At 36.3% G+C, this 24,612-nt stretch overlaps 1 protein-coding gene across 4 annotated transcripts in view; it reads right to left on the bottom strand.

The window, feature by feature from the left end:
- The window catches only part of WWP1 (WW domain containing E3 ubiquitin protein ligase 1), a 59,384-nt gene that overhangs the window by 15,448 nt on the left and 19,324 nt on the right, over nucleotides 1-24,612 (bottom strand). For 3 of the 4 annotated variants that reach the window (XM_039571494.1, XM_039571508.1, XM_019289164.3), the window contains exons 2-13: nucleotides 21,915-22,005; nucleotides 18,115-18,253; nucleotides 15,751-15,875; nucleotides 12,855-12,992; nucleotides 12,692-12,758; nucleotides 10,468-10,649; nucleotides 7,587-7,938; nucleotides 5,414-5,509; nucleotides 4,619-4,793; nucleotides 1,273-1,327; nucleotides 1,094-1,178; nucleotides 866-994 (exon numbers count right to left, since the gene is read on the bottom strand). In XM_039571494.1, coding sequence (XP_039427428.1) covers nucleotides 866-994; nucleotides 1,094-1,178; nucleotides 1,273-1,327; nucleotides 4,619-4,793; nucleotides 5,414-5,509; nucleotides 7,587-7,938; nucleotides 10,468-10,649; nucleotides 12,692-12,758; nucleotides 12,855-12,992; nucleotides 15,751-15,875; nucleotides 18,115-18,253; nucleotides 21,915-21,984 — 1,613 coding nt within the window. In that variant the 5' untranslated portion in view covers nucleotides 21,985-22,005. The remainder of the gene's footprint in view (nucleotides 1-865; nucleotides 995-1,093; nucleotides 1,179-1,272; nucleotides 1,328-4,618; nucleotides 4,794-5,413; nucleotides 5,510-7,586; nucleotides 7,939-10,467; nucleotides 10,650-12,691; nucleotides 12,759-12,854; nucleotides 12,993-15,750; nucleotides 15,876-18,114; nucleotides 18,254-21,914; nucleotides 22,006-24,612) is intronic. The other variant, XM_039571505.1, reaches the window with a different exon arrangement.

Raw genomic sequence — 24,612 nt, 5'->3', positions numbered from 1 at the left:
TAATACTTTCAATGCTAAACAACAGCATGAAGATTTCAAAAATACACAAAAATTGTTATTGTAAGATAGGATCAAATGCAGCTGGTGGCTTGGAACGCCAGTCTTCCTTTCCACCATCCCTCACCCTGGTTTTTTTGCAAGTCAATTTACCAAACTTGATAGAAAGATGAAAGATGAAGAGGATATCAAATCCCTATGAAACCTGTAAAAAGTACAAGTCACATAAAGGAGAGACATTTAATTTATCATCTTCACTGAGAGAAAGACTGCTAAGTTAGGCTTTATAAATTTAGCTTCTTCTGGAACTATGCAGGACTTCCTAGTGCAACACTCTACACGCTCATTGAATGAAAAGCCATCACCACGTTGTCAGAAGTAAACCCTACCCCATATAAAAGACATTAAGAAAGCTACTATAGGTTGGGTCAATACTTCTAAACAAAATATTCAAAAGAAGATTTGCATGTAAACTTTTTCAGAAGTATTTAGTAGTACTTTGTTTAGACATTACTGTTGCTAGAGTGTGTATCATTATAAGCAATACTCAGAATGATCATTTTCTGTTTCTTAAAAAATATAACTATTAGTTACATTAGTTCATTATTCAGGTTTACCTCACTTCCCCTCTCTATTAATAAAATTATTACAATCTTGGTATTTCAATCAGAGCAGTACAGCAAAGTGTGACGTAGATAAAGTAACAATTAAAATTTAAAAATATATTAAATTTGTATTACAAAAACTTGTTTATAACTTAGGGTGCAATTCCAGCTAAAACTGTAGATCATTTTACAGTATGAGAAAAGTTCACTATTAAACTATAACAAGGTAAAACATTCAAAAATATATTTAATTTCTCACTTACACAGAAGATTTCCCAGTACGAGGATCATTGAAGGTCGTGGTTCTTGTATTATGATCAACAAAGTATCTGACACCTTCTCTGGTATATCTGATTTCCCAGCCCTCTGGGAGAGGGTCCTCATTTTGTAAACTGCAAAAGAAATTGCAGGCAGTGCTTTTTCTCCCATATCATGATATAAAATAATTAAGCAAGACCTTTTGTATCTGCACAGTCATTATACACACCTACCCTTGAGTTCGAGGGTCTTCCCACTGTGTTGTCTTTGTGTTATGATTTACAAAATACACCCTATCATTTGAATCCACTCTCCTTTCTACGGGAAAAAAAGAAAAAAATCCACTATACAACAACTGCATTCCAAATTTCTGTAACAGCCACCTCCTGAAATCCACAGCTAATTAACTTACCCCAGCCTGGTGGTAAAGGCCCAAGTGGATCATTTTCTGCTGACAACATCGAAGCCTATTTAAAAACAAGAGGACTTCCAGTTAGGCCAAATATTATTCATACTTTTTTCTCAGTGTGTTTTAAGATTACCACTAGTCCTGAAGACTATTCATTCTGCAAGAAAAAAACCCATCATGCCATTTTTAATCTGGTTTTGCAAAGAAACTTAGATTATATGATAATAAAATATGCTTTGCACACTTGTTTCCAACCCAATATACCCTCCCTCTCCCTTCCTACAGCAAACTTGAGTAGTGGTACAAAGTGTTCATTCAAGTTTTGAGGAAGCATGTATCAGCAGATAAGCACCAAGTTCTTGTTTATCATAATAAACATTTCCACGCACAGTGACTACTGCCAGCACAGGGGGTTTTACTTCCTCAATACATGATAACTTCCCTGGATGTTTGGCTATTTTCAAATTCTGTAATTTTTTTTTTTTTAATGCAGCTGCATTCATATGTGGATGGGCAAAATTATACCAACATACAGTAATGCTAAAAGGGGAAAAAAAAGGGATTATGTTATTATGTAAATGCAAGCTAAGCTCATAATATACTGTAACCTTGCAGAAGTCCCCAAGTAGCTCCCAAAAATACAAAGCATGGAGAAAAATAAAAACAAAAGGCAGAAATCCCACAGACTATAGGATCCATGCTCTAATTTATAACTAAAAGCATCCACCCCTAAAATTTGTGGACACTAACTTTTAGTGTGTGTGGGTGCAGAATGGAATTTTGATATAGGGGAACCAAGCTGTGTCCAAGCTATGTTTTCCAAAGAGTGTCTTAGGAACTAATACTGCTTTAAATGGCATTTGCAATACACAAATGTCAAATGAACTTAGGAGTTTACAGCAGCAAATTCAGGCAAAAACAAACCTATGATATTTTTTATCTGAAGGAGAAATAGATCAAGGACCAGAAGGAAATGCACTAGTTACACTCAAAATTGAGCTGCGTAGTTGTTCCAGCCACCAGCTACTACACGAGAACAGAGAATTATAGTTATTTCAGCAGCAAATGCAGTAAGTCTTTTCTACTTTAGGAGACTACACAATCACAGTGACCCTCTAACCAAAGACTTCCCTGTGGTGAGTGTAAAAAAAGAATAGTGCACAAAAGCAAAATGCTGTCTGCCGGAGAACTGAATGGTGGCACAATTCAGATACTTCCAACCTTCTTAATGGGTCCGAGGATTTGTGTGTGGCTGCTGGCCACACAGAGCTGTATATTTAACAGAACACACTGAAAGACCAGGCAGATTCATTTCCAAAATGACTATGATAAATTAATCCAGGTAAAATTAATTAAAACAACTATACCCCATCTACTTTTCTTTCTTTACATAGATAAGCTTTGACCACAAAAGATAATTGAAACTTTCTCTAACCAAAAGTATTCATCTACTTTTTCCCAAAAAATAAAATACAATCTCACTCAAACTGCTATATAGGCAGAGTCCTGGTACATCACCAGAGCATGAAAAGGTAGCTATAGTTTGACCTTAACTATTCTAGAAGAAAAGTATACAAAAGCACACTGCAGTGAAAACAAAACACTCTTTCTTCAATATAATTTCAATTTTTCCCCCTCAATAAACTGTGAATTCTACCTGTGCAACAGATATAATACTTAGAATTCTAAAGAGATGCAAACAGTCAAGTTTTCTTTTCCTTCAAGTATATTCTGTCTCACTAACAAATCCTCATTTAATGATTCTAAGGTCAGATGAGACATTTTAAGAAATGGGTCTGTGGTTTTCAGTAAGGGTTATCATTTAATGAAGGAAGTAATATAATTTTAAAAATACATTGTTCCTTGAAGAATAAATCTAGCTCAAAAGAAAGTCTTGGCATCAGAAAAGAGAGTTTTCTCAGATGTTTTATGCAACTGATCAAAGAAGTACACAAGTACACAAAGTCAGTCAACAAAAGGTTTTGGCTCAACATGCTTCAGCTGTGATTCTTGGATTTGCATTAGAAGTTACCAGTGTGTATAAGTACCTGAAGGAGGGTGCAAAAAGGATGGAGCCAGGCTGTTTTCACTAGTTCACAGAGGCAAAACCAGAGGCAATGGGCACACACTGAAACACAGGGGGGCTCCCTCTAAACACTGGGAAACACTTTTTACTAGGAGGGTGACCAAGCACTGGCACAGGTTTCCCAGAGGAGTTGTGGAGTCTCCATCCTTGATCTACAAGACATCAGTCCTGGATGGCTGGCTGTAGGTGGCCTTCCCTGAGGAGGGACACCGGACCAAATAACCTTCAGAGGTCCCTTCCAGCCTTGGCCATTCTACTTTTCTCTAACTGCATAAAACAAATTAAATTTGATGTACAGCTCTGGGAGTTCAAAAATTAGTGGTGATGCATGTTTCTTCTATTGCTAGTGACAAGATACAATGTCTAATTCAATAATGAGAGGTTAAGAACTTTTAAGTAATGCTGCAGCATCCTTTACTTCAGAGGGGTGTGTGAATAAAGTCCATCAAATTCAAATTAGGTCTGCACATGCAGAGTCCTATTCCAATGAAGCTGTTTGAGACTTGTACTTCAATGGTTTCTTCTTTACAACACTCCAGTTTTGCTATAGATGTTACAAAGTCTCTGGGATCAGATAATTTTAAGAAGCCAAGCACAATTCTTAAAGAGTTTAGAGTGACACTGTTTAGAGTGACAGCGACACACAGGCACCATTGATGCACAGGCAACATTGTTGTTAACACTGAAGAAACAACTATCCTATTTAACCAGTCACAGATGTGAAAATCTGACTCAAGAAATACCCTCTTTGAAGCTACTCAAATTTTCTTCAGGCAGAGGTAAGCAACTATCTGAGAGAAACGGAAAACCACGTAGGAAATTCCAGAGCTGAACCAGATGTATAACCTTCCAAGTAAGCTCAAAGTAAAAGAATTGCCACTTATATTAGTGAAGGACTCCTAATCAGTTAAACAGTTTTGAAGACTATTTAAAGTTCAAAATGTCCCCTAACAGTGTTTACATTCCTTTTCATTTTAAGGGACTGTTTTAGTTTTACCCCTTCCCACTGGCATTAAAAGTCTTACAAAAAATGCAGTACACAAAGCTCCAGTTGGGGAACAAACTCAGAAACTCAGAAGGGAGTACCTTCTGCCTCCAAGGATGATTTTTAACTTTTTTCAGAATAATCAGAATCCAAATTCCTGATGCAAAACATCTTCTAACATATATGATTGAATAGTTGTAAAATCACTTTTTCTAAAGTTAAAAAACAAAAAGTATACCTATACCTCTGTACTGATTTCTAAATTTTGTACACTTTACCGAATAGAGGTATCGTTGGTTGAATTGTTGCATAGCTCCCTGCAGTTGATTCCGTTGAGATTGCCATTGCTCAAAGTTCCTCACTGACTCCATTGTTGGTCGCTGCCACGTTGTTGTTCTGGTGTTGTGGTCCACATAGTAAACTCTCCCACGATCATCAACTCTTCTTTCCCAGCTTTCAAAAAACACAAATGTTAACAGCTAATTCTTTCAGTAGTATTACTAACCAATTTTCTCTTTATGCTAAATTCCTAGGTGGTACTTGAATGAACTACTGGAGTCACAGGCATGATTTTAATTTCTGAAGGACACAAAAGCACCCCAACTTAATTGGTAGAAGAACGACCGCAATGAGCAAACACAGACTTCTAGCAATTGCCTGCTCAGCTCTCTGTCACCTCATTTTTAATTTTGTAAACTCCTGTAACTGCAAGTAATGTTGGCAGATTTCACAGAGAACACTTTGCTGGGAAATCTGAGGCTTAGAACCAGTGCACTACACTCAGTGGTGCCACCTAAAGAAAGGCAATCAAATATGCATTATTTCATGCTTAAGTTTTAAAGGAAGAACAAAATACCTTAGTAGCTGTACTTGAACAAGTGATCAAAACTAGTGACATCTCCAGTATCAACATTCCCAGAAAAATAGCTGCAATTAATATAATTAAATGAAGGCTAGAATTTCTTAATATATGATATAGAATACAGTTTTGATGAGCTGCTGTTTGTTTCCAGCAACAAACAAACAAAAATATAGTACATTTATCATATTTAATTCAAAAAAGTCTACATTACCCAGGAGGTAAGGGCTGTGGTCTTTCCCATGTTGTGGTTCGTGTGTTGTGATCAACATAATAGGTTCTACCATGAGGATCCTTTCTTTGCTCCCACCTTTAAGACAAAGAGACTTGCACATAAGTCAAGGTGAAAATACTTCTTAGGGACTTCCCACTAAGACAAAAAAGTACCTTGGCATTGCATGAAAATACCGTGGTCCAAAACCCATTCTAGGACAGGAAAGAAAATTCACACCAGAATACAGATCAGTTACTTCCTATTGAACTCATACCACCAAAAAGACTTCTTTAAAGGACTTGGCACATAATGAGCATACATCAATAGTCACAAGCATTTACCTATTATATTTAAGCTGAGAACAAAGTCAATTAATTATGTGCTCAATGCTTGGACACTAAAACAACCTCACTCTGAAAGTGCTTAGAGATGCATTCTTTGGATTTCCAAGTTCATGCCTCTCAAAAAATGAGAGTGTTTACATTTTGAAGCTCTGTTCCCTGTATCCAACAAACAGTACCTTTCAGAGTGAACCTTAAGTGTGTGCTATCAGATGGCTTTCCTGTGTTTCTATTTCCTATCCTGGTAAATGCTGTATCTGATATCCTGGGGATTACTTCTTTTTGCAAAACAACCTTACATTGAAAATGGAGCTAGGACCAAACATTATCAACAGCTGAAGTTTCATGACGCTGAGAACTACTATAACGCAATAAAAGTACTTATAAATGGAGGGGAAACCAGGATAAACATTAGGTGAAAAGCTGAAGTGCTTGTCTGCAGTTGATACATATTTGTTTTTCGTACATAAATACTTAATTAGCTCCTAAAAATGTAGACAGAACACCTGGCCTGCTACTCATAGGATTGGATGTGCATTTCCTCACTATTGCAGAGCATTGTATAAAACTACAAAAGTTTTTCTGCAATTCAAGAGGTTATATGTTATGATTTCAATAAGAGAAGAAAGGAGCAGCAGCATTTTACAGAGTTCCTAGGTCTCAACATAATGGAGACTCAATTGGCAGGGGAGAGATAAGAGGGGGGAAGGGAGAGGAAGGAGGGGGGGTGGGGAACCACCAAATAGAAACCCCGCAGAAACATGATCAGGGAATGATGAAGAAATGCAGTTGGCCATAGTGTGCACTATGCCTGGAACTCATGACCCTGTCCTCAGTGGGAAAGCATGTAATTAATTTAAAAAAGAATGTGTGAGAGAATTCTCACCTATAAGGACAGAGCAACTGAAAATTAAATACTAAGTAACTCTTCCACAATTTATATAAAATACTTCTATCTTTTTAAATGTTTGTTTTCATGTTTATCTAACGGCAGAAACTCAACTGACGTGTCACTAATAACTTACTGAACCTTCTTCACAGGGGGCAGGTATAAGACAAGCTCTCTGAAAGATCAGCTACAGTGACAAAAGGTATATACACTTTGGGTTAAGAAACAGTTTCTGTGACCAGAAAATGCTAAAATAGTTAATATTTACAATATTATGGAAATGTCAGCATTTCTAATTTGAACTGAAGGTATCTTTTCACCCCAACATGAAAGCATGTATAAAAAATGTTAAGATCTATCTTATGTACATTTGAGCACGTACTGTATTTTCCTTTAATGTCTAAGCAGATTTTTAATTTTGTATTTAAGACTACTAAAGCAGTTTCTAACAATCTAGTAAAATTAAAATATTCTAGCTATTCTTAGCATATACATACGTACACATCAAATCTTATTTTTAACTATAACATTACTAAATTCATTCTTACGCAGCAAGCACATCCAAGCATTTATAATACTAATAATTTTCACTTCTCTGTGCTTTGGTCCTTACTACCTTCTCATAGCTTAAGAAACAAAGAAGTTACAAATTACAGCCCAAGTAAGTTTGAAAATATCAAATGGAAAGTCTTCACATCCATAATGCCCAAAAGTTTGTCTGTTAAGATCACAATACCATCTCAGCAAATCAGTTATCAGTTGTTACTTTCTGGGACAAGAGTAGCCAGTTATAGCAGCAGTACAAATCCCATTTTAGATCAAACAAGCCCATCTCAGTCAGTTGACCTGCATTTGACAATCCCTGTATAGAATTAAGTTTCTGCTTCTTTATATGCACATTTAGATGACACAAAATGATAGCATCAAAAGCAAAACAACATACCCTGGTGGCAAAGGTTCTGTACTGGCACTACCAGGCTGCTGTCTTACAGGTTCTGCAGATGCACTTGGCGTGGAGGAGGATTCCCTTGGCTTTGCTGCATCTGCTGCTATACTGTTTCGAGCATTAGGCTGAGCACAGTCTGTTGCAGCTGCAGGTTCTAGTCCAGCAGACACACCAGGTAATGCAGAAGCGTGGCTTTCAGAACAACTAGTTGCTTCTGTTGCTGACTGAGGTTCTGCTGTATCATTAGTGCAATCTGCTGAAGACACAGGAGCTTCGACTGAACCCATCGGAGCCTCAGAGACAGAAGAATTACCAGCTTCAGGTGCAGGGGCAGATGACTCGCCATTAACTGAGAAATGGAAAAAAAAGAGATTACTCTGTGAGACTCGGAAAGCTAAGAGGCATTTCTTACAGGTAATTTCTTTCCTTTTTCAGAGCTGAGGTACAGAACCCTACAATTAACTCTACACCTGTATGTGACTTGGAAAAAAGATCCCCCGCTAAAGGAGGGATTAAAATATAAAAACTATTATTGGCTAACACAACTTACATAGATCAAGGAATGAAGAAAATTACTTCAGAATCACAAAGTAAATCAATTCTATCTTTTAAAGAAAATATAAATGTCATCAAACTCAAGCAAGCACAGTCTCGTAAAAAGTTTAAAGCAGGCATGGATTTAGCAGGCAAAGGGTGCTAAGAAGGCTTTATTAGTCCCAAGCCCACTTGGCCAACAATACACCAATCATCTGCTGTGCTAAACAGAACAGTATCTCAGCAGGACAAGATCTTGTCTTAGGCAAGACAAGACATCAGGTACAGCAGTCTGGAGGACACCCATTAAAAGTCAAGGCCCTATAAAAAGTAGTGCAACATCACTCAGCACTTTCATTTTCTGCACCACTAATCAACATCATACAGTGACAATTCTATTTATACTTAGCAGCTTGTACCTGTTTTAGAGTTGGAACAATTTTCTACAGGACTAAGGATACACAACATAGGCTTCAAGCAATTTTCTTACCTTACAGCATATTATCACTTTATCATGCTAAGGGATGAAACCAATACAATTTTATACTCTTAACTCTTAACCTTAGTCATACACATTTGCAAAATTTAACCCTACACTAGTGCCTATAAAATGTTGCTTCATTATTTTAAAGGGGTCACTTGTTTAATTCTGTCATCAGGAATGAACTTAAATTAGCAAGTCAGTTTCTTTAAGGAATTATCACTGCACCATATGAATTTTCTTGATATGCATAATGATAAGCATGACTTTACAGGCAACAGATTTTTAAGTTTTGTAAAGGCACTACTGTTTCAACACAACTTTTCCAGGGTAACACATCACTGCTTCCAGATGGCACAAAAGAAATTAACTACATTAAGACATATCAAGATTTTATATTGTTTCAGCATGACATGAAAACTACCAACAATTTGATCAAGTTCCTCAAATTTCTCCTTAAAGCAGCAACAACTTAACTTACACAGGAAAAAAGCCAACTGAAATTTCAACTTCCATTAAAAAAATTCAACTTACTCACATGAAAGACTGAATAAGATTACATAATAAAGTTAGAAGCAAAATATTGAACAAATCATCTGCTCTATTAATAAGTTCATCTCCAAAGAGACCTATAAAACATTACAACAGATGATTACTTCACCTGTTATGCCTAAAACAGCAATTATGGCAACATCACATAAAATTACAATCCTACTAAGCACAACAGTGGGAAAGAAAAAGTGTCATCAAAAAATGCCGGAGACCTGTTTTATGCCTTGCCAGTAAAAACATCTTCACCAACTGGTAGAGTACTTGACTACTGCTATATCAATGCCTCAGTGCAAGCTCAGTGATGATTTCATCAATATTACCATTTGAACAAATCAATTATTTTTCAATTCCTCTATCATAACACAGATTTCAAATGGATCTCTCTGCTGTTGAAGAAAAAGGGAGCAATGTCTTAATAATATATATGCCCTCTAGCCTTGAGCTGAAAAGAGAGGGGAATCAAAGTTCTCCAAATAGAGAAAAGATTCAGAGGCAGACTAATTTAATTATTACCTTTTAAAGTTCATAATTGTTTCTGTTATCTTCCAACCATACCAACATTTTCCACTCTATTACAGAGAGTTTGACAATCTCTGTTCTACTATTTAGTAATAACTTGCCTATTTCTATTTACAGTTGTCTTTTCTCTCTGCCATCACTGTAATCTCTCTCAAACAGCTGAGAAGAGACAAAGTGCTTAGAAAGCACAGACATTATTAGATGCCAGAGGAACAAAAATCAAAAACCACTTTCTTCTCACTAGTTTCACTGTACAAAAAGTGAACTGTAGTCAGAATCAATGTTTTTGTGTTTAAGAGGAAAATGAAATTCAGTATCTGCCACTACCTGTTTTTAAATAGAATTTTTGAAAAAATTGAAGGCATGGAGAGTCTGCAACACATCTCGACTCAGAGCACAGCAGTTCCCTGTCTAAATCAGATTTATGTAATGTCAGGAAAAACTTAACCACAGTTACTCAAATTAATTGTGAAAGAAATCTGATTTTTCCTCCAGACAATCAGGAATACAGTTTCATCATCTGGGACAGAAAAATCAAAGATTTTGGACACTTTAATCTTTCTTCATCAGAGAAAAGAACTGATGATAAAGTGCGAAACTCAGTATATTTAAGAATGGGTCTACTGCAGAAAAATTTACTAGGACACACAAGATTATAAATTCAAGCCTAGAAACATCCTTTCAGTATTTCTGAAATCCAACAAAGACTGTATAGAAAAAGTAGCTCAACTTCAGATACAATTAGATAAAAAAGGCTTATGGAACACGTTCCCATAACTCTCCCATTCTTACCAGTGCTGTTGACAGGCTGAGCTTCAAGTGGTTTTGGTACTGGGGTATTTTTGGGTCTGGCTGCAACATGATTAGGAGATGGTGAGCTGTCTCCATTCACAGCTTCTACACAGAATGTATTCTGTATCACAGAGTTGGAAGGTACTTGATTGTCTATCCCATTAGAAATGTCACAAGGAGATCTTGGTAAAAATAAAAGATGATTTTCGGTTACTACAAGCAACATGTTAAACAGTTATGCAACTAAACTAAATCCTACACTAAACCATGCTATAGAAACAAATAAAGAAATGGTGGTAAATTAACAACTGTTTATAGCACGGTGTTTGCAGCCTAGATAATTGTCTTGGTCTCGCACTTGACTGTTAAGAAAAAGGCAAGAATCGGTTTTGAGGATTTCAGATACTTAAAACAGGTAAGAGTTTCTATTTTCACTTCCTCTTTACTTTTAATGACACATTAGAATTGAATTGAACAGACTGATACACCTGCCGCATCTTCCGAAACGGCCTTAGGGACCCTGCCAAAGTGCAGCTATGAGCAGGAAAGCTTTTTCTCTCATTAAGCAAGAGGAAGAACTGGTTTTGTTAGTCACATCATTAAAAATACTCGTAACATAAGAGAGCAACAAAATTCTCTCTTAGTAAAAGGAAAATAAGATGAGCTTCTCTATGCACAGGCAGGATGGGACATTGTGAGGACAAATACACAGAGGCAGCTCTGTGTTTACAAGGCCACACAGAAATAAATGCAGTTTAAGGGCTTGTGAATGGAAAGTTTTGTTCAGTTACAGTGGTACACTGGTTTTTTACTTAAATCTCTTTCAGAATGCTTAAAGCCATCTACCAGAGACACATATTTTGATAATTACACTCAATGCCAACTCCTTATCTTCTCAAGGAGTAGAGGCTAAATAGTGAAGTTAAACAGATGACAAAAATGTGAGGTTAGAAGTCCAACTCTGTGGAGTAAGAAAGGAAGAAGCAGCATTTCCATCCTACCTTATCCAACTCCAAAGGAGCGGTATAAACAGAATTAAGGTATTATCCCTTTTCAACTCTGGACTACAAACTCAATTTGCCTCCGAAAGACATGCAGAGAAGCTACCTTAAAACTGTTCTTCATCTCTTAATTTTAAAACTGTAAATCATAATTGCTGGATAGTTGTGTGGAAAACTGCAGTAAATTAAAATATCAGTATCAAGAGCAGGATCCCAGTAAGAGACATTATCTACAGCAACAACAGCTGAATGAAAACGAATTATTGTTACTACTGTTTCAAAATGATATGCAGATGTGTTTCAAACCACTTTTAGCAGTCCCAAACCTTTCTAAGGAAAAAAAAGCAGAAGCAACTTTTTATTCTCACTCCCTCATCTTGAGCACCCATCAGGGAAGAGAGACAAACACCCATATATTCAAAAAAAGAATCAAGTCAAGCATACAAGGACAAATGTGTCCCTGTCACTCAAATGCCTAGCAACTGGATTTTTTTTCACTCCAGTGAGTGTCAATAACTTAAACAGAAATGGGTTCACACAAGGTAACTGAGCAGACCAATAACATTAAATTGATCTGAATTGACCCATTTGTCTTACTAGTGATGAGGGGGCAAAAAATCTATTCCTACTTCTCTCCAGCCAGTCCTTGAGCAGGCATAATGGTTGAGAACCCAAGAACGAAGCTCTAAATTGGTCCCAATGTCTTTTTCTTGCCACTTCAGGAGGAAACAGGCCTTGGCCTCAGTGTTACAAATACTACTTGTGAAACTCAATACAAGTCTCTTAAGTTCCTTATCACGACCTTAAGAAGGCTGAGGAGGAAGTAATTCAGGCTTTCTTTTCCTTTTCCTTCTGTTCAGGTGCTGCATTGCGAAAAGCTGGTAGACATTAATAGAAATGGTTCTTAAGCAGAAAAAGGCAATAAATGGAATGAGTAAGTAAAAATACACTGAGCCACTGCTCCTCTAATTTCTGCTGCAGCACTTAATAGATTTCCAATCAGCTGAACTAAATTATGTAATTGTCAAACAAATAATGTTTCTAAAACCTGTGGCAACATAATTTAGACCTCAGAAACTGAAATCTCTCACCTTCAAAACCATTAAAATAAATTTTAAAAAAACAGAAAAAAACCACACCAAAACACAAACAACCCAAACATTTCAACTGATAAATTTTCTAATATACCTCATATGGCATAAAACACAAAAATGAATTCCAACCTGGATGAACTTCTTGCTGAAGCATCTCTGCTTTCATGTACAGCCCCGCCATTTTGCTGAACTTCTACTGAACAGTAAGAAACAAATTCAACAGAAATATTCTATTATATCTGTTTGAAATCTTAATCCAAATGTTATCATTGTCTTAATTATTTTAACTTACTGGTTGCTGATGAACTGAGATTTGTAAGAGATTCTTGTTCAACAACCAAACCATCTAGCACAACTGTCAGTTCACCTGTTTGCACCATGCCACTCTTGTTTTCCAAAGAGAGTTTCAACTGTTCTTTTACCTTCTCCACTAAAAATGGAGTTGGGGTGGGTAGGGGAAGAGAAGGAAAGAAGGGGTAAAGGAGAGATTAAATTCTAAATAATATTAAAAGAGACCTTCAGCACACAAATGTGATATATGCATTTAGTTCTACAAAACTGAACATGCGAGATACTCAAATCAATGCAGAAATCACTATGGAGCTGTGTATATTTACACGTGCTGTGGGTAAATGCACACTTTGTTTTAAAAATGAACTGTCTGCGTACATAGTATACTCTATAGGTATGCTAAAGAATCCATGCGGATTCAGTACTTTGTTGTTAATGATTTCCCAGGTCTGTCATTTCCCTTAAGCCCTTTGGAAATTACACACTACTTACATAACATGTGATGGCTTAAAAGTCAAACAACTTCTGAACCACACATCCAAATATCATCAGTCACTAGGAACCTCATTTTACAACCAAGGCTTATATTCATTTCCCATAGCACCTTCCAAAACTAATTCTAAAAGACCACGGAAAAAAATATCTCTTTGAGGACGAAGTAAATGCAAAGACTGCATAGAGTCACTCCTCCCTCAATTTTAAAACTATTTTTAGTAAACCCTTACTAGCATTTTCATAGATTGCAGCTCCAAGGATTAAACAGTAAGAGAGGATGCCTCAGGTAACCGAAAGTTAAATCAGAAACTATTTTCACTGAAAGAAAATTTGAGATAACTGATGGTGCAGTAAAAGTATTCAATCTGACTGACAAGCAGTACACGCATTTGTAGAGAGACATACATAATCCAGAGGTAAAATATGCTGGGGATGCTACATAATTCTCTCTAAATCAACTACTACCAGTACAACAGTTAAAGCTACATGTCATAAATCCAAACACAGTCAGCTAAGAGTTCACATTCATCTGGTTAAAATGCTTAAGACCTTTTAGTGTTTGTGTTCTCAGATTAAAAGATTAGTTTTTTAAGATATGCCATCATATTTCCCTCCATATGATAGCATCCCAAGTTAAATTTAAACTGGGCACTTCTATGCATTAAACTAGCATTTCCATTTTTTCTTCATTCTTAACATGCATCATAAGTGAAAAATAAACACGAAAACAGGGGAGGCTACCATAATCTATTGCCAGATACACCCAAGCTATTACTCGAAAGAGCAGGTTTGACAGCGTAGCTGGGCAGCAGTTCCCAGCAGAAACACGCTGCTGTACTACAATGCATTTTAAAGGACTTTAAATCTCTGGAGCAAGCACAAAGCTCCTAAATCTACAGGATTACTGATTTAGCAATCTGCATTTTGCAAAAGAGTACTACCTCAAAGAAGAGAAAAGAAGAAACTAGCCTACCACAGAATTGTTTAATTAGCACATTCATAATTTTTGTAAAGGGTGGTTGGTTTAACTTCTGCTATTTTAACAGGTTATCTTCCTAAACCAGATCAACTGTTGGCTGTAGTTCAACTGAGCTGGCAAGAAAACAAAAAATTGTGGGCAGCAATTTAATACTGGTGGTGTTTCGCAGAAAAAGTAAACTCATTAATTCTAAAGTTTCTGCATTTAGAGGACTTCCCATTCCATATTCATCAGCAAAGAGCCTTTCAAGTGCTGCATTTTACAATAGGTATCAATAACTAAATGCATGAAGGATACCAATCAGATTATTCTACCACTGAATTCTTAGATAATCCAGTAAGTGTCAAACTAGTGATTTGCCCAAATAAGAAACATTGCACATAAATTATTTTTGGTGCAATGTACAGCAAACTCAGTCAACCATTCCCTGAATGAATTTGTCAAGTTGTTAGGTCCTACCTCCCCTGGATCTAATAAAATATTAACTATTTTGTTAGAAATAGCTAAAATAATAATTACTTTTTGGGGGCTAACATTATTATAACACAGTTTCTTCTGATACAATTTTCTTATTTAAGAAGAAAATTTTCTGCTTAACTATGAAATTTACTGCTGAATTATTATAACACTGGTGAAGAAGCGCCACTTAATTTTGGATTCTGTTCCACTTCTCTGTAAGACTCAGAAAAATTTAGCTTTTTTTTTTTTTTTTTTGGCTCTCTTTTCCCCACCACACCCATCTAAACAGACACCTCAGGTTTGTGTATGTAACTTGCGAGAGAGGTTAAGATTGGTTTAGCTGGAATTCTATTGCCACTCTGGAATGGAATTTAAAGTGTGGATTCACCATCTTGTTGTACTAAAGAAAAACAATTTGTAAAGCAAATTAGATATATCCTATTAAAAATATTTAATACTAGAAGTTACTTAGAACAAACAATCTCTAATGTACTAAAAGGAAGATCACAATTGTTTCATTAATCAGTGTTTTCTATTGCTCTCTGGGCAGCTAAATTATGAGGGACAAATATCCAGCCTTTCTATTAGTGACTCCAGAGAAGGAAAACATGAAAAATTACATGGCTTTTCTGAAAGTTTAACTTTTTTTTTTTGGTTACCAAATCTAAAACAGATCTTCTACCAAATTAGTTACCAGCTTGCTACAAAACATTGTATTTAATCACTTCTGCTTTTACTTAATTTTCAGCAACTCATACTCTACTGTTTGTTTCAAATGTATTATATCCCATTGTGACATTTAAATTGTTCTCAATAGCACAGACATCTCTAGAAGAGAAAAGTAAAGACATTAACTAAAAGCCAGTTGTAATTACATGCATAGTTAGTAGCTGGTTGCCAGTTTGATACACAGATTAGTAATAATAATTCTACTTTATTCAAAATATCTTTCATGACAACTTACATTTTCTATTGTGTACTTCCAAAGCTTGTTTCAAGTCTACAGTGGCTCTTCCTAATAACGCATCTGCTTTTAAAGTGTGATGGCTCCACACTCTAAATTCCAGCGTAGTCTGTGGAGTCACATTCCTGCATATAAAATACATTTAAAAAAAATATATATACAGATTTTAAAGAATTTGTTCTTGTTATTAGGAGTACTTGAACTTCATTCACCTTCTTGTATTTCTTGATACTATTTCTTGAAGTGAAATTCTGTATTGCAAGAGGAAATTTTTAACTAAGAGCTGTGAACACTATGATATTTACACTTAGGATCAAACTTAAAGTGAATTACTATGATAGCATAAGGAATTTGAGAACTATCAGAATAACCCACACTAAGCTCAAATCTCAGTTATATAAAACATATCTTTATTTATGAAAGGCATATTTCCCCTATTCCTCCAGAGTTCTACCTAAAAGCTTACATTACTAAATATGGAGAAAAAGGTGGGAAGTATGCTTGCCTGTCGCTAAAAAAGAAAAATACTAAATATTTTTTAAAAAGGAAAAAGCAATGAAGCATCTATTTGCAAGCAGGAAGAACCCACTTAAGAGGTGTCAGCTTGCCATGAAAGTGTCGATAAACTTTTTTTTGTGAATCCACAAATATATATATAACCATAAGGCATACTCTCAGAAAACAGAGGGGAAAAATCCAATGATGAAGCTAAAGTAAAAACTGGAAGCAAGCAGAAAGGTAAAGGACCCACTTGCAGTAATATTATGACAAGCTTTGGCATTGACCTCTCCCTTGCTAAAGCTATGCTAGGTCCTGGAGAATAAGTTTTGTAGTACAGGGTCTAGTACTGCAAGGGTGCTCTTGACTGTGAAAAATGGGAGTAGAAATACTTTACTGCAAAAAGTCAAAGACTACATATCCATCGGTATTGACCTAATATATATAGAAAGTTATGTCAGCAATAATGAAAATAATAATAAAAACAACCCCCCCCTCCCAACAACAGGACTAGAGCTCTACAGTCACTTGAACATGTTGGACAAGGTGGACCATTTTTGCTGAAACACAAGCAAATATATTTTTGTATTTTGAATAGGCTGCCTTTTAAGGGAGGTCTTAGTAGAAGAGCAACAAAGTAAAGGAAAAAATCCCCAATACCTACACACACAAAATATATTGCTGCCCCATGGAAGTGAGGGGAATTTGGTAAGCCAGAGAGTTCACCTAATGTCAAATACCATTCCAATAGCCAGAGGAAGAGGGGACCAGAATATCTTAAACATATTTATAAGGGTAAGACCCTAAGTTAGCAATACTCATTACAAAATGAGTCTGCCTTTACTATGCATTGCAAATTGTCCCATTTCTATCAGATCATCAAATCCTGCCAAATCAAACCCACCTCCTCAACAGAAACTCGAGTCTCTATGAATATACCGATAGCTCTGTACTTGTTCTAGTTCTTGATCCTGGAAATCATCCTCAGGTCCAAGACTATGTTATTCTCTTCTGCAACATTGCAAAGGGCTAATAAGTTCACTAAACCTGAAATACCAAGAAATGAGGCACAGGAATACTCTACTTGCTTCAGACCAGGTCTGGAGTAAGTGCGTGCTCCCAAGCAGAGTTTCCCAAAGATGTACCACTCCCCACTCTCCAGCACTGTTAGTTACTGGAATCTAGCATGGTTCCAGCTACTACCAAACCCAGCTATTGCACACAGACACATCAGATGCCGTGAAATGTACTGGCCCAGGCTCAATGCCACTTGATAGGAGCTATGCTGTTTCCAGACCCAAGCCTAAACCAATACAATCTTGCTTGTGAATAAAGCATTCTAACCAAGTGTTCTTGCCAGTTCTTCATGAAGTCCTATTCAGGTATATCTACACCCCTAGCACAGTTAAGCCAAACTAAACTACAAGAAGATTAAAATGGTCAAATATCAGGGTAAGTTGCAGGGTCACTTTGCAGTTTTTGTGTGCACATCCCTTCACTGGGAAATTCAAAGGAAGAAGTGACCTTCCTCATAACTATTACTTATCCAGCTGAGACTTTTTAAAGTTGAGAATTACATGGTTACAATTAGTAACTTTCTAGGAAGGTGTGCTAAAAACAGTGCTAACAAATACCAAGACTATACCATGTACAGCCATGGTATGCAAGTAATACACTCAGTAGGAAAAAAATATTCTCAAAATATTGTAAGGATTCAGAAAAAAATCATTTGAGATAAATACCAACTTATGTCTGCATTTAGACATCAACAGCCAGAGCAAACTATGTAGGCAGCCAAGCTTACTAAATATTTGCCTGCCATGTCTGTCTAATAAATAGTATCAAACAACCAAAAAATCTACTTACACTGTCAGCTGCTCATCCCATTTGGGATTTGAAGAACTACTTGATTTTGCTGTTTTCTTAATTTCTCCATCTGCAGTTAATTCCGTGTAGAAAGTTGTTCCAAACCAATTCTTTTTCCGTTTCAGTTTGGCACTAGAAACTAATAAAATACATTGCTTTATCTATAACAGCACACTGTTGCTGAAAAACAGAAAACGTACTGCCTACACACTGTATGAAATAGATTGCATGGCAATGTTTTTCCTTCTCTACTTCTGCTGAACAGAAAGAAGTCAATGCAAAAATGGTAGCTTTTATTTTCAAAAGCTACTTTGTCAGATAGTTGAAACCAAGCATCACATACTCTTCCCCACATACTGGCAGGACTGGTTTTAGAGACAGCACAATTATTTTAGGGATAAGCACTGGAAATAACGTAGGTTATCTTCTCATTGTTCTTCCTATTCTTCCCTAATTGAAAAATGCCCTAAGTATGATACATCTTATGATGCATCTGAGAGATTATCAAGCCTTATTTTTTTAGTTATATATTGTTATGAAAGTCGATGCAGTTCACACCTATTTCAAAATGTCCCTGTATAGCAAAGCCTATATACAGAGCTTCATTTCTTTCCCTGTATTACTGTATGGTTGAATTGTGGTTTTACACATCCGTTTGTCAAAATTAAGAAACCTGATCTTAGATCTCCCCTATTTTAAACAGCTTTGCAGATGAACTCAAAGGTTTCAGGTAAATATTCAAAAATTAAGAAACACCACATGACCAAAGAAGCTATTTTTCACCTCCAAATCACTGGTGAGTTCCTCTGTGCTCCTGAACGTAAGTCTGTTCACCCTCTTCCATGCCCAGCTGAGGAAATCCAACAGCAGCCTAACTGCCAAGATTTTAAATTCTATTTCAGGCAGATAGTGTCTTGAAAAGACCACAGGAATGGACTCTCAGCTATACTTACCTGCTGGCTATGCCTTCTCTCTTGCTTCAGTGTGATCTTGCTCCCTCCACTTGCAAACTAAAACAAGGCTGAGTGTTTTCAGCCATTTGGAAATAATTCTTCCCTGTTCCTTTCCATAAAGTACCTTTATGGTACTTGCTAACTCAATGTTTAAGTTTGCTAAACTGAAAGGGAGAGATGTTTCTGGATTTCAGTATTCTGAGACATATACATCAGTTATTTAAAAGTTAGTGGGATGCAAGCATCCAAGATTCTAAAGGTAGTAGCCATGGACTTTTACTTAGATTCAAACAAAAGGTGCAAAATTAACTCCCTCATACTTGGAAAGCCTAGTCTTAGTAATGCTTCATGGGTCATAAAAGGGTACTACAGCCCAGAAAATGATGAAAGCTTGAATGTAGAAAACTAAAACTGTAATTCCACGAGTCACATTTTTTCATCTGAAATCATTATACATTTTTAAGCTTTGACAACCTCTACTTCTTCCACATTTTTCCTCCACAATTTGCTTTCCAAAGGAAAATACAAGATTTATTAAAACACAGGTATTAGTAATGATATTCGAGCTTCCTTTTAATTTCCCCTCTTGTATCTCATTATGTTTTAAGTTAGTAAATTTTGAGTGCCCAAACATAAAAGGAGACCATTGTCATCTTTTGGTTAGGACATCTTCTAAAAAAAACTGTGAGTAAGTAATAATACCAGCAACCCTTCCAAAACAAGATCTCACCAAAAGTATTTGAACAAATACTGATGGCAAAGCACGCCTGCAACATGCTGCATCTGTCCAAACTCAAACAAGTCACCACTCCGTATGAATTCCTTGTCTGCAAAATGAGTCTATGAGACTTGCTGCCTTTATAAAAGTGCTTTTTAAGTGTAGTTCTTGAAATATAAGTCTAGCTTCTACAGCAGCATAAACAAAACTGTGCATAAATATGAAGTGTAGGTCAAGCAATACTACAGTCCCACACTCCTCTGTGTCCCACTACTTTCCCTGTACTGGCACTGGCATTCCTGTGATTTTGCAATAAAAACTGGTTAGAGAAATAAACCTTCAGAAAACTAATCCTAAACTTTGTAAAGACCTCTTCCCATTTGAGCCCTGACCCAGATTTCTTGGAGTCAAAAGAAGTCCCAGTACCAGAATACAAGACTATTTACATAAGGAGCAGCTTAGCACAGGATACAAAATTACCACTTCTGTATACACAGATCTGAAGTTAAGGGTAATTTGTGCACGTCAGTTTACAATTGTATATTTACATTCAGTCTAAAGGTGGCTCCATCTCTGCTGTCAGCTGTTGCCAGATTTGATGATTCATCACATTATTGAGTAATGTGCTCCTTACATAAGATTTATCAGTTTTAAGATTCATCTCTTATTTAATTTCATAACATATCCATTTGGGGCACTCTTCAAAATTACATTTTTTTCTCAGATAACCTGGCCATCTTTGGATCATCCAACAAGACTCATCTTTCTTTGGATGCAGCCTTTATTAAGACATGGTGTCTTACTCATGTTTTTTCCAAATTTTTTTCAGGATAGCCTTAATATATTCTTGGCCATGCATTCGTTTTTATTTCAGTGTTCCCAGATTTCTCAAAATCCCTGGAAAGTTCAAGTGAGTTATCAATGGTAAAATAATACTTGTACACATAAGTATTTACGATAGATGTATTTATGCACTGTATTTTGTATACATATGTATGTATAAATACATATACTGTGTGCTGGTAACATTTTCACTTTTAACTGCTGTAACACTGTCACAATTAGCTATCAAACTTGTTTACCTAGATGCATTTTGCTTATCTTCAGACTACAAGGAAGTCTCAGTTCTGCTCTGCCATCCCACAGAGAGACTAGCTAAGACTGACATCAATTGTCACATCTTTGACCAGTTCTTGTCCATCAGTAGCAAAATGCATAACCTACTTGGCCTGTTCAACATCTACTGAAAAAGCATCCCCAGCACAATCAGAAATTTCCAGGCCTGTTTGTAGCCTACTGTGTTTCCCTTCCGTGGATACCAGGATGGCTGAATTCTGCCTCGAACTATGAGAACTAGCAGAGCAAAAGGAAAAAAAAGTAGTCACAAGAGACAACATAGTAAATTTCAACTCGATAGAAGGAAAAACAATCACAGTGACGTGGTTTATCACAAGGAAAGCTGGTAGTCTATAGCCTTTGAGATACTGAAAATTCAACTGGACAATACCATGAGCAACCTGATCCAACTTCAAAGGTAGCCTTGCCTTCATCAGAAGAGTGAACAGGGAACCACCAAAGGTCCCTTCCAACCTAAATTATTCTATATGCCTGTTTAATCCAACCTGCGGCCCTAAGAATATTATACTCAACAAGTATTTACCTGATATGTAGTGAAAGAACTTAATCTTTTGAAGGGCTAGCAAATTTTGTGATCCCCTCCAGTTCTCCACCTTCACTACAACATTGTACTAATTTTCTGCTTGGGGTTCACTACAACCACCAATCTTTTTCCTAGAATTTCACTAATATGTGTTCCCTCTTCAGAACACGTGTCATAACCATTTGTTCCCTAGCAAATTTTCTTTCAATTGTCTGTACTGTTGCACAGAAGATCTTTTTTTTTTTTTATTTTGAAGATATATTAAACCCTGTCATGCAACTCACCGTATAATCTCTAATTAGCTTCAAATCATCTACATGCATTATAGTCACATTATTAACTGTAACATTCATACCAGTAATTAAAATATTAACTACACTAGTTAAGTTTTACACTCACTTCCAGGATTGCTTTTGTACAAAACACATGTTTTCCTGTAAAAACCACTATGATACAAATCACCACTTGCCTGTTACTTGCATCTGTAATCTTCCATTACGGTTGTTACTTGTATCAGATCTTGGTGAGGCTGTGGCCATGTCAGAGGTTTAGGCTTCAGCCTAAAAAAAGCAAACAGGTAGCTTATTAAAAAGTACTTATCTCTGCATGTTAGCAACAGCTATTAAATAAAATGTTCAACTAATCAAAAGTTACCATATATTATTTAGGTGAGGCAGAACATATTATTTCATAACAGCAGTTATAAAAAGCAATCACTTTGGAAATTTGTCCCATCTTACGCCTCTAAGGATGCCAAGACACTTCAGTTACACACATATTTATGTAGTTTAGAACAACTGTGTAAGGCAAGAATAGAAACTCAGCTGTGATGTATCAATAATTCTCTCTCTAGAAGACATACTCATGGTCTCATTTCAGATAAGCTGAGCACCAACAACTTCAAATGAACAAAACATGTGAAGTATTTACATGCTTGAAAATCATGCTGCCACCAGAACAATACACTCAAGCAGTACCAAAAGCGATTCAGACAAACACTTGCATTCTATCCCTAAATTTGCCACCAGCTTTCTGCCCCACTGTTGTCCACCCACAAATCACTTCCCTCATCTATTGAGGCCATACGCACTTTACAAGGACCACCCCACCTTACCACTCAGCAACTAAAACTGTGTGTGTCAGATCCCAGCTGGGGCATCCCAGCACTTAGACTTGCAGACAGCATCACTCCTGTCCTCCTGAATTACTACACTGGAAACATATCTAGAAGTAAAATATTCTATCAGACAACTACTTTTCATGAGGAAAGAATATATACCTGAATATATATATTCCCTCACACCTCGATGAACTTCCACATGTTTCTGTGAACACAACTGGTTTCAATAACAATATGGGAAAAGCTGTCACCAAACGTTTTTGATCATGCACCTCTACAAGTAAAAAAATTTTGAGTGCATATCCCAAATATGTGTATATTTATTTATAAATTATATATATGGACCACCGTACTAATACATTCTGTATATATTACAACATATAAAACCAGAAATTAAAAAGGATAAGATGAAGATGGAATAAACAGTATTTTTAAAGAATTTTTAATGATAAAAAGCTCTTTTGCTCTTACTAATTTTTTTTTTGGTTTTTGTGAGAGTCATGTGACTGAATATGCTGCAGCATTTTTTAATATGTTGGCTTAACACTTTGTAATACAGTGATTTGAAGGTGTAGTTTTAAATTCAGTTTATTGGCTGTCATAGATGGAAAACACAATTTACAAAGACATGTACATCCAAAATCAAAGTGCATCACTGGCTACACTTTCTAAATCATGACACTCATTTTGCCTCTCCATCCACTAATTACACAAAGTTTTTTCTTGAAATTTGGCCAGTAAATTTCCATCTTCCCTGATATCAATCACTTGTTATTAAAAGGTAATGGATGGTGTTGCATCTTCATACTTTTAACAAATTTTCAGATTCTGAAACTCTTAATTGGGAGGACTTTAAAGCAGATGGGAAAATTCTGCTTCCAAGTCTAATTGTACAAATATGGGAGGTTTTACAGATGACACACATCTTTTCTGGTAACAAAAATCACACAACGAAACATTTCAAAACATCCATTTTCAAGATGGTCTCTCCCTAGCATCAGTTTATTAAAAAGCAGTAGGATTCTTGCTTGGTAAAGTACCATCTTCACCTTCAAGGGAAGGTGTCTTACGTGTCTTAACTTTTTTGAAAATAACTGATAGTCAGCATACTGCTGACTGTTATCACCAAACAGGTCAGGAAATTCCTAACACTTGTCTTTTTGTGAGATAGAACATGTAATTAATGTTCAAGTTTTACAACTCTTCTAAGCACTTTGCTGTGATAACTAGCAAACCTCTGCACAGTACAAAAGATCTTCCTGGTCACACCCGGTGTCATTACAGATTATTTTAAATACTATTTAAAGGTTTTGTTTTCATACAATGAACCACAATGATGACATCCTGCAGCACTTTGTGCACTTACGGCTCCAACTTCCTTGTTGCTTGCCTGTGGACCAGGCAGTGAATGAATTCTGCATGTGGTGCTCACCTTGTAACCTTAGCCCAGAACCTTTTTTACTTTGGTCAATCAGCCACTCCATCTGTGGTTACTTTTGTACAGTTTTTTCCATTTAAAAAACCTGCTGTTATTAAAGAAGATACTGCTTAGAATTTATGGTTAAGAATGTCTCCGGTCCGATACATCTTTCCCTAGTGAATTTCATTATGGACACAGATCTAGCAATTACTGTAAGTCGAGCCACACCACAAACACCTATACTTTCATCCAACTGTCTGTACAGCAAGCCACTGTGTAATTTTGTCTAATATTTGTCTCTTCAGAACTTTGGCAATGTTTTCCAGACATCTTCCAACAGTATCTGCTGACAAAAGAATGTTTCAGTCTGTCACCAAATTGGTTTTATTTCAGACATTTTTACTACTGCAGGAAGATGAAGTGCTTCCTCAACAGCATCTGTGTCTTCTGCTGAGAAATCTCAAAAGAGGCTTCTAATGATTTATCACTAAGTTCAGTGAAATCATGTAAAGTCTTGGATTAAGTATAGCATGACTTTAACATTGCAGAAAAAAACTGTAGATGTTTGCCTTCATGTTCAGGGTGCTTAGTTTTTAAATGCCTTGCTAACTGTGATGGCTTCATACT

Source organism: Corvus cornix, chromosome 2 (assembly GCF_000738735.6).
Source record: "Corvus cornix cornix isolate S_Up_H32 chromosome 2, ASM73873v5, whole genome shotgun sequence".
Lineage (NCBI taxonomy): Eukaryota > Metazoa > Chordata > Aves > Passeriformes > Corvidae > Corvus > Corvus cornix.
Note: the sequence above shows the minus strand (reverse complement) of the source record. Positions and strands in the feature narration are given on the sequence as shown.